This window comes from Adelges cooleyi, unplaced genomic scaffold (assembly GCF_023614345.1).
Source record: "Adelges cooleyi isolate 19-005CV unplaced genomic scaffold, UGA_ACOO_1.1 ACOO_flye_CR_arks_rails_tigmint_CR_PRNA_30, whole genome shotgun sequence".
NCBI classification, from domain to species: Eukaryota; Metazoa; Arthropoda; class Insecta; order Hemiptera; family Adelgidae; genus Adelges; species Adelges cooleyi.
In genome coordinates this window covers 20074006-20085052 of record NW_026095971.1, presented here as the reverse complement: position 1 = coordinate 20085052, position 11047 = coordinate 20074006, and the positions used below count along the sequence as shown (strand labels likewise).

General features: G+C 26.8%; 2 protein-coding genes and 1 long non-coding RNA gene across 4 annotated transcripts; 1 reads left to right on the top strand and 2 right to left on the bottom strand.

The window, feature by feature from the left end:
• The first annotated feature begins 2785 nt into the window (after positions 1–2785).
• Positions 2786–8554, top strand: LOC126838210 (probable myosin light chain kinase DDB_G0292624). Of its 2 annotated transcripts, none has more exons than XM_050572423.1 (8): positions 2786–2928; positions 5384–5524; positions 5610–5882; positions 6627–6751; positions 6986–7072; positions 7141–7344; positions 7746–7960; positions 8057–8551. In XM_050572423.1, the coding sequence occupies exons 2-8, from the start codon at positions 5392–5394 to the stop codon at positions 8403–8405; spliced, it is 1386 nt and encodes a 461-aa protein (XP_050428380.1). In that variant the 5' UTR covers positions 2786–2928; positions 5384–5391; the 3' UTR covers positions 8406–8551. The 2 variants fall into 2 exon arrangements, with proteins under 2 accessions (XP_050428380.1, XP_050428381.1); XM_050572424.1 differs by lacking the exon at positions 2786–2928 and adding an exon at positions 3441–3529 and having other exon boundaries at positions 8057–8554.
• Positions 6031–6881, bottom strand: LOC126838212 (uncharacterized). Its single transcript, XR_007685677.1, has 3 exons — positions 6570–6881; positions 6396–6506; positions 6031–6132 (listed from the first exon to the last, which is right to left on the bottom strand). It is a non-coding gene; the product is annotated as an uncharacterized LOC126838212 (long non-coding RNA).
• A 148-nt stretch (positions 8555–8702) lies between the features above and the next one.
• Positions 8703–10838, bottom strand: LOC126838211 (DNA repair protein RAD51 homolog 4-like). Its single transcript, XM_050572425.1, has 5 exons — positions 10540–10838; positions 9618–9730; positions 9344–9557; positions 9109–9268; positions 8703–9047 (listed from the first exon to the last, which is right to left on the bottom strand). The coding sequence occupies exons 1-5, from the start codon at positions 10675–10677 to the stop codon at positions 8737–8739; spliced, it is 936 nt and encodes a 311-aa protein (XP_050428382.1). The 5' UTR covers positions 10678–10838; the 3' UTR covers positions 8703–8736.
• Between the last annotated feature and the right edge of the window lie 209 nt (positions 10839–11047).

Here is an 11047-nt window from a genome sequence, read left to right as displayed (position 1 = left end):
ATTTATAACAACACTAATTTATTTACATATGACCTATTGGCTATTTATCTTAGCGAAGTCTTGCATAATCATAGTGATAACAGCTAGTGATAAACTAGCCAGCAATATTATGATATGATAACAGAAAGTGTCATGGTGATAATGTATATTATGTTGCCTATTTTTTCAAAAAAATACGTATTACAACGTGACATAAATATAATATTACACAATAGATTATTATAATAATATGGAACTAACTTGGCCATTGACGGAAAATAATTGAAGGGCTGCGGGGAAAAAAGATCAATGTCAATTTTTTTTAAAAATGAGACTTTGGTATCAAATTATTTGTATTGACGTATTGTATCTTTTATGCGCTCGAACCAGGGAAAAAACAGATTAGTCGAGAGTAACGACCGCCGGAAGTTTAGGCATACAGGCAAAATGTATTACGTTTTGAAATTAAAAACATGATTTTCTCAGAATGAACAAAAATTGACATTGATCTTTTTTCCCCGCAGCCCTTCAACTGGAAAAGGGTTTCGACCCCCAAAATTTCGCCTAAATTTAGCTTTGATTGCGGTTATAAGCTAAACTATTTGTTCTATTAAAGGGGATATAAAGCGGACTGGTTTAAAGGAGCCTTATACAGGCAATATTTAAAAACAGGGGTTTATTAAATTTTGACCTTGTGAATTTATTTACAAATTTATTATTTTAGATTAATTTTTTTTATTAGTTTCAAGGCTATATTTTTAACTTGAACAGTTTTTTCAAATAGTAAACGCCATTTTGGTGGTATTTTAGACCTAAAAGCTGACAAAATTACGCCTACTTAGGATAGTCCGATTTCAATTCTGTAAAAAAAATTGTGGTCTTTCACTACTCTACTAGGTTATGAAGGAAATTTTTTTTTTATTCAAAAAAATTCAGTTTTGTAATTAAATAAATTGAATTTGAAACATTTTCTATAATATAATTTTTTACGAAAAAATCAAAAATCCGTTTCTGACATAGTTAAGTAGCCAAAGAACTCATATCTCTTTACAGAATTTAAATTGGACCATCCTAAGTAGTCAACATGTTTTCACATTTTTTGCTCTAAAACGTAAAAAAAAACAGACCGCTTTTAACCCCCTTTACTTAGTGAATTTTTGTGTTTCGTCTATAAGCATTATCAAAAATAAATAAGGAATCATGTTTAAAAAAAAAATTGAATTTGTGTGTATATATACTTAAATTTAATACATATTAGTATTAATACTCTATGTCAATATTTCAGGATTAACCATACATCTATTATAATAATTATAATGAACTCTAAGCTTCACCTTCTTAGACCTCTGCTCAAATCAAATATTTCACTGGCACACAAGCTCATTCTCTACAAAACTCTTTTAAGACCTATGTGGACCTATGGGATTGCCATCTGGGGCTCAGCGAAATCCTCAAATATAAAAAATTTTCAGGCTTTCCAAAATATTTGTATGCATTTAATCACCGGTGGTCCATGGTTTGTTAAAAATGACACTCTAAAGCGAGATCTTAATCTTCAATCGGTAAACGAGATCGCCGAGGTGTATTACAACCGCTTTCACTCAAAACTGGGCTCAAGCTCAAATCAACTTATTGTGCAGTTATCAGCTGAAAACCTCCCTGGAAATCCCCCCAGACGCCTCAAAAGAAGATGGTGCGATTTAAGACACTAATTTATCTTTATATTCATTGAGGTGCCCCTAATGTGGGGTATCCTCCTCATGTTAATCATGTGTACAGCTTATTGTAAATAGTTTATAAAAATACTCATTGTAAAATATAATTTACTGATTGTATGTTTTTCAATAAAAGACAAAAAGTACAATAAAAAAAAAAATAATTATAATATTTTGAATTCTTTGCACACTTGATATTTAGTAGCAACAATTGATTTTTTAAAACAAATTTACCGATTTCAAAATTAGTAATTACTATTTCAACTTACGTAATAAATTGTTTTTAAATTAAGGTATCAAAAATATTATTTAAATAATTATAAACCACTGAACTCAATAGTCAATATTGAATTCAGTGTTATAAACCAACAATTCTTATCATTCACCTTAATCCCATCAACAGGCGGAGATCGGGGGTGGCTTACGGGGGGCTTAGCTATCCCAAAATAATTAATTCGTAGCTGAAGCCCCCTCAAAATATTATATAAACTAGTGGTTTTAGCATTTAAAAAAAAAATTGGTTTTTCCTTTCTTTATAGCGCTATATTTTACAAAATTGTACAATCAGAAATAAGTTATAAGATTAAAAAATATGTTCAAATACCATAACGATCACAAATACATTTTCTAAAAATGTAATAGAATAATAAATTTATGATATTTAACAAATTTATTGTTTTAATTAATTTATAAAATTGGTATGTTGTGTTAAAATATTTTATAACTTAACTTTTTGTTGGGAGTGTGAGGACGAAGCCCCCGCGGGTCTGTTTGCTACAACTAAAATTTAAAAATTAATATTTAATAGTCGTTTATAAAATTTCTCAGACACCAATGTGAATTTGATGCTTTTACTCACAGTTTGGGCCTTTAGAATAGAAAAGATATCCGGGCTAATTTTTTCCTGTGAAATTAGATAATACATAATATAATATAGGTATTTATTTTATCCATGAATTTATCTAAAATAAGTTATTATTAATAATATATTCTGTGGTTTATGGTTTTTACTCGTGTCAACACTGTCATATTCATATTGGTAGTTAAAAGTTATAACAGTAAACATAAAACATGTGGCTCCAACTACCATTGATAACATTAATATTACGTTTTGTATTTGTCTTCAAACGGAAAATTTAAAAATACCTACAGAGTACAGACTACGCTACGTGACACGAGTTTCGAGATTTATCGTTGTCTTAATTGTTGTGAACTTGTCACTGATTGGATAAGGGTAATATTATATGTTGTATTCTAAATTGAAATTTTTTCAGGTATAATTAAAGGGGTGAGTGGATATAGACGTTAACTGACATTTTTTATAAAATAGTCTAGTTTGAATAGTTATAAAAATAGTTTGAATGAATGAAAGTGTAATATTATTGTAAACAACATTTGATATTATAACATTTAAATGCATGTCGGGCTTAAAAATAAAAAAAATTCCAAGCATTTAAATATGTATTGACTAAAATGTTGCTTCCTAAAAAGTTTTGAAATTGTCAGTTAACATCTTTGTCAACTCCCCCCTTCAATTGTTTAATAATGGTATTTATTTTGTAAATTATAATCAAGGCTCTCTGTAAGATGTAGACTACAATAATGTACATTGCAATATTTCTTGCGAATTTTTGTTTATAATTTAGTTTAAAAATATTTAAGATAATTTTCTATAAAGTTTAGCAGTTAAAGTGTTAAGCATTAAATTATTTTCAGTTACTTAAATGTGTTCATTGAAAGTGGGTAATGAAATTTATAGTGTAATAGTTTTATAATAAACTATTATAGAACTATTTTTTACACAGGATCATGAGGTCCCACAGACAATTTATCAGGTAGGGGCATAATTAAATCAAACACCAAAAAGTTTATTCTTTGCAAACTAAAAAAATATGTTAAAATTATAATATACTATTTATTCGTTATTAAATAAAAACTTATTTTTAATTAAACAATAATAAAAGTTAAAATTTTCAAAATTATATTTAAAGTCTAAGGGGGGGGGCAAATACTCTATCTTGCCCCTCCTCCAGGGCGCCCATGCACAGGCTTATTATAAATAATTTTGAAGTTAAAATAAATATAGAATTTCAGAGTTATTCATAACTCTGAAAGTATGAAAATAAAATATTAAATGAACTTTCGTATAAATCTGACCTAATTACCATTCTTCTTTTTCTTTTTATAAATAAGTTAAGCTTCTATGTGTGTGGTCCATCTTTCTTTGAGAACAACTGAACAAATTTTCATTGAAGTTTTTTTCTAGATACATGATATCTCCAGATTGGCTATTAGGGTATGTTACAATTCATAACTAGCCTAGGATAACCGTACATCCCATTAAAAACAAAATTGTACCTTTTTTGAGCAAAATATTCCCTTGTCCCTACTGACTTCTGAAGGGACGCTTTTTGTCAGGTTTTTAAAAGATGGCCCCGTTTTAATCTTGTGATCAGCTATTTAGTCAAAATATACCAATAGAGTAATAGTTATTTATTTTTATTTAGATGGAAAAAGTAGTAAAATGTAGACATTTTAGATTTAATGCTATTTTTGAATAGCATTTAAAAAAAAGTATTTTAAAATAGCGATGATTATAACAAAACTCCGGGTACAAAAAAATATGATTTTCTAATTAAAAAAGAGTGACAGCCCTGATAAATGATGCCCATCCAGTGGCACTTTTACAAAAAAAATGTACCTATGCTGTTGAACTAAAGAAAAATTATAAAAATAAATTTAGAAAGTAGGCATGTAAACTTCTAAACATGTGGAATTTAAACGAGTTTATTAATAAATCATATTAATTAAAATTAATATTAAATATTATTGTTAAAATATTTAAAAAAAATTACACATTTTGTTTGGAGAGCTTTTTTAGAATTTGGACAAAATTGTGTCCCTTTTTTTAAATAAATATTGTCATTCTAAACTAGCGCCTTAAGTTATCTTTTGTGTAATACAATTTTATAAATTTTTAATAAAATTAAAAATTAAATTTCTTAAATAAAATTAAAATTCTTAAAAATGTATAATATATATATATATATTATACATTTTTAAGAATTTTTATTTAATTATATATATATATATATATATTTACATTTACACACACACACAATCAGAGTTGTGTAAATTCTTATTTAAATAAAATATCATTCGAATAATTATTTTTCAATTTATTTGGATAAACAAAAAATGTATACATAATATACGAAATAATATTTTAAAATATAATTACTTAAAAAAGCAAACTTTTTAAATAATATAAGTTTAAAAACTATTCGAATAATGGAATTTGAAATTATTTTAATAATTATGTTTAGAATTAATCAAATAATAAAATATTTAAATAACTTATACATAAAGAATTTCTTATCTAGATGATTATTTAGATAACGTTTAATTTGAAGCATTCTCAAATCCGTTTACAACAAATTACTAAGGACGTTTCTCTATAAATAGTTTCAATATTAAGTTAACATTTATATGGGTTGACCCGGTTAGACTAGTGGATGACCCCTGTCCTGCTATAAACAATCTTTTATTTTCATAGTTAAATTAGTTAAGTCTTAAGTTCTAAATGTGAAGACGGGTGTAACAGCTAGAAAACTATATGGACATACTTTTATTCCTATATAATAATAAAATGTATAATATATTTTATTTATAGTTTGTTTTTCATTTAGGTAAAAAAATGGGTGATTTAGATGTCTTAACACCATTGATAAATAGTCAAGAACCTTTGTGTAGCCAAGGAATGTCAGTCTTGGAAAATCCCAATGCGTGGGGGCGCTTATACCCTGAAAATGAATCTTTAAAAATTGAAGGTTAGTATTTATTGAAAAATATTCATATTATTCTTTTAGTTTTATAATTGATTTGTAGCATATAGAATTTTTGTTTTTCTAATAGATTTAGTAAAAGATGAGTACAAAGCAGGTCGACAAACCTATGGAGTTGACTTTCAGTTTACTAAGGAAGGTTTTAGCGTCAATGTTATGAACCATATTAGCAAGGTTCATTTTATAATATCCCGTGAAGAACGGGATGCTAATAGACATATGGTATTTATCACAGATATGAGCTCTAATGGCACCTTTTTGAATGGAGAAAAAATTGGAAAAAATTGTCGTTGGGTATTATCCAACAATGACAAAATTGCTGTCATAAAAAAAACAAATTATGGTAGGTAAAATTTGTTTTTATTTCTACAAACCCTAATTACAATGTAGAAACATAAAATAGACTAAAAATAATTAGTAATTAAAAATTATTTTTGATCATTTAATAAAATAAAGTGTTGAAAACCAAAAAAGTTCATTACTATTTCGTGATTTAAAAAAAAAAAAAAAATTAATTTCTATGAAAATGATACTACTGTGTACTAGCACCCGTCCCATGTCGACATCCATTGAAAATTGTCTCGTTGGGCAATCTATAATATTTATAATCAATGGTATAAGATATAAAAAATATATGTCTTATTAATAGAGACAAAGCCTTTGAGATTCGACTTGACTTAAGTCAGCTGTATTAGCTGAATTATAGATCATGTTTGGTAAGACTTGAAGCTCAACTATTGACAAAGTGATATGCCAGGACGTGCTCAGTGAAAGCATTCCAATTTATCATAATTAATTCTAAAACGCTTACGTCTTTACAGATTAAACAAATCTAATTATTTATAAAAGTTGTTACCTGTACACAACAGAACAGATGCTGTCCACCCTCCTTTTTTTTTTACATGATGAGCTTTATTTTATGTAAGAATGTGTCTACGGTGGCTTGTGTCCATGCTTAAGTTTGTTCCTAAAAATATTATTATTATACGAACTTTGAGTTGATAGCTAGGTCATTAGACTAATGACTTACATTATAGATTGTATGTCCATTAAAAAATAATAATTTGTAATAACATGTTGTCTTTAGTTTACAGTTATATAGATAACAGTGCTGATATACCCAATTTACCTCAAGAAGTTAGAATGGAACTAGCAGTTTATGGTATTTTGGGAACAGGTACCTTTGGAGAAGTACGCATAGCGTTTAATAAAGTGAGTATTCAACACGTTTCTCACGACTATTTGACAAATTTTCGAAAATGTTGTATGCAATCAGTCATATAATACACCCTATAAAATAATATTTTGTTTTTCCTTTTCTTTTTAGTAACACGGTTTGATTTATCTTTGATTTTTTATTTTTAATATAATTTATACAATAGTATTTTGTTTTAAATGGAAACATTTTTTCTTAAAATTTAATTAATTAAATATTTATTTGTATAGAAAACAACAAAATGTTTTGCTCTCAAAAAAGTAAAGCGTGAAAGTTGTGTGGATCGGGAACACACCATTTTAGCCAGCTTACAGCATGTAACTAAAATCAAATGTTTGGCAATTACATCTAATAACCAATAATTATTCTTTTTTTTACTTTTTAGCCAAATATTGTTAAAATGGATAAATATTTTGAATCAAACGATGCAGTTTATATATGTTTGGAATATATGCCCAGTGGGTCTTTACAAGATTTATTAATGAATGTGAATAATCTTAAAGAAGACGAGTCAAAAATAATATTATATCAAGTTGCTCGAGCAATACAGTATTTGCATAACAGATTGATTGCTCACAGAGATCTCAAAGTAATAGCTTTTTTTTTTTTTTAAATTATAGATTATAATGTTTTTTGCTTTTTATTTTGATAAACTTGTGAGCCGAACTTGTGTGTAGTGTGATCCGAATGAATATATATTTTAGTACCTTGAAAGTCGGTTAATGAAAGAGCTGAGAGGAAAGCTGAAAGGTTTGCTTACATTCAATAACTATGCAATATTCAAGTGATTTATTATTTTTTTAAATGAATTATAATGTTGTTTATTTTAAATTAATGTTAATTAAGTTGTTTTTATATAAATATATTTTTTTATTAATTGTTAATACCATTTCTTACTAAACAGTTAAGTCTTGAAGATTTAAAAACAAATTGTTATTTTCTTATTTATTGATGTTGTAGACAAATGTTATAATAACTTTTTTTTTATAGCCTGCAAATATATTGCTCTCTGGACGCCATGCAAAATTAGCCGACTTTGGGCTATCCAAAATAGTTACTGATAACACCCACTTAAAAACTTTTTGTGGTTCGCTTGCGTACATTGCTCCAGAAGTTTTTGTGAACTATAAGCGTTATTATAAACAAGCTTATGCTTATACTAATAAAGTTGATTCGTGGAGTTTTGGAGTTATTTTATACGAGTGGTAAGCATTTCAACTATGTCTAATAGTATTTGTAAAATAAATTTACTAATTAATCATAAAGATTGATTATTTAATTTATATAATTATTGAATTTAGTTTAACTGGAATAAAACCTTTCACTGGAGAAAGTTTAGAGTTGAAAATACGACATGGTGCTTATGAAATGACTAAATCGTTGTTCTTAAATACATCAAGTGGAGCAAAAGATTTAATCAAAAAGTTAATCATGGTTGATTACAGTGTGCGGTTTAATTTTGATCAAGTTATAGATCATGCTTGGTTCGATAAAGATATTAAAATGAAACGAATTGTAAGTAATTTGATATCAGAGTATACAGTTGTTAATAAAGTAGCTAAAAAACAGTTAAATGAAAAGGAAAATATGACAAAAAAATTACGGTTTTGTTCTTGTGTAACACACACAACTAGTTCTTGCTCAACATAATGATGTTGAAATGTACAAGTCCACCAAAAATATTTTTATGTATTGTATAGTTTATGTAAAAGTTATACTAATTTTCTGTTTCTAAGTTTTGAGTTTTTGTTATTTTGTTGTCGTAACTAAAAAAATTTTGCTATTGTATTTTTGACTTATAAAAGTTTTTTTAATCTCAAAAAATATTAACATATTGTAATTTGAAGTTAAACTTACTTTCAGCTATTTATTGAATCAATTTTGAAGTGTTCAATAAAGTTTGATATATTTATATATTCTTTGAGTAACTATTATAATTAATACATTTGTAAAACAATCCATATTCCAAAAATAATTATTATTATAAAACACCTTTATTATTTAATGTTAAAATGCAATTTTTATTTATAGGTAAATTAACACTTTTTGAAATAGTTACATTGATTACATATTGCTGACTTTGTTTAGAAGTAAGCATAAGTCTTGTACTAGGCACATGTAACCAATATTTCCCTATAGCTGGCTTGTATTCAGTCTGTTTTGTAGATAGACTTGTCACATCTTCATTTGAGAAATCACAATTTTTAACTGCCAAGTTAGTTAACAAAACTATACTTTTATTTTTACATAAACGTTTGAGTATTGAATGAATGTGGTTCATAAAGCACAAACCTAAAAAAGATATTTTTATTATAAGTAATATTAGCGTAAATAATGTTCTTGTAAGGGTTACCTTCGTTTTTAGATGACCCAACAAACGGTAGATATAACACTGGTATTGAATCAATTATTATTATTAGTTCAGACTTTTCTTTGAGACTGTGTAAACAACTGATTAAACTATAAATCTCCAAAATTGAATACACGTGAATTTTATCCAAAGCAACTTTCATCTTAAACATTTTTGTAATAATTTTAATAACTAAATGACGTGTATCGACGTATAAAATATTTTGAAAAAACTGTACTTGATTTTTAGATACATGGTACGTGTGGTATATAATTTCTTTTATTCTTTTAATAGAAAATTCACATTTTGTGTCTATAAAGATTATATTTCTGCTAGTAATTGATATATTTGATATTATGCTATAACATAACTGAGTTTTGCCACAGGCAGAGGGGCCACAAAATTCATAGATATTTCCATAACGCAATCCACCATTAAGAAGTTCATCTAGGCTATTCAAATTTGCAGTTGGTTAACATAATTTCATATAATGATATTAACATGAATCTTACTTCACTATTCCAGTTTGAATACAATTTGTTGAGCTATTTGAGTATAGTATAAATGCATTAATAAAATCAGAACAATAAGATATCATTATATTATCTTTAAGTTTTGAAACTTCCTAAAAAACCAAAAGATAAATAAAAGCGATATTGATTATAAAGGATATAAATAAAAGTCATATATATAAAAATTATCTATAAAATATTTGTTGAATGTTTTTATCCAAGTTAAAATAACAATAAGGATTAAGGAATACAATTTTAAATAATTCCAATAAGTATATTTATATATATTTATGGTAACTTGGTTCATTAGCTTTTATTGGTTGGTTGGATTTTGTAAACTACAGACACATGGTAGAAATATGGAATGAGCCACCGCTAGAATTCTTGGATGGCCACTTATCTAGGATCAAGCGCAGTGAATGGCACAGTGCCAAGTGATAACTGAAGACACCATTTAAAAATTATATTTTTTATCAAGTTTATCCTATTTGAAAATGTTTTCGAAATCTTACAAGTTAAAAAATTCTGAACAAAAAATGGATTTTTAATATATAAAAAGGTTTAACCATTAAGATAAACATATAATTGGCATAGTGCACATAGTATAATTGGTGTCAAGTTTCATTTTGTTAAAATGAGTTATGCATAGCAATATATATTTAATAGTCTAATACATTGTAACAAAAATATTGGAAGACCGAGATATTACTTTTGATTTTAGACATAAAAGTTTATTAAATACATATAATGATATGGCATTATGAATACTCGAAACATTCATTCGTTTATGTACAATTTCAAAAAATGCACTGTGAATCTGTACACCAGTCACCCTTATAACTTTAATAGTAAAAATAATATAATTTTCGGTCAGGACAAACATTTTGGCCAAAACGCGATCCGAGTCCCTAAGAAGTACTACCTTGCAACTTAAATTACAAATATCTTGCAAATCTAAATTTGGTCTTTGTAAAAAATCAAAAACTGTAAACACATTTCTTGAGAGTAATTTATCAACAAGTGCCGCAGAAGTGATCATAGGGACATTTAATCGCATCATATTAAATTCCACAAGTCGAAAAAAAAAATGAATTAATTAAAAATAATGTAATTAATATTAAGAAAAAATCGTTTAAAATATAAATAAATAAATGCCATTATGCAATGGCTAAAAAAACACCACCATTATTAAAAAATTCAAAAAATATATCAATATCATTGACATAATATAATAATGAATAATGATATCTAAATCTCGTTGAAAAGCTGCGAGTTTAACCGCGTACATCACATAACCTAAATGTTTTTTTTTCAAAAATTGGCGGGAATACGAAGGCGGACGACGCGTTATTACAATGAATAACGTTGCCGACACTGCAATTGTGTTATTGTTCCGAGCCAGACGCGCAGTGAGGTTTTATTGTTTTGTT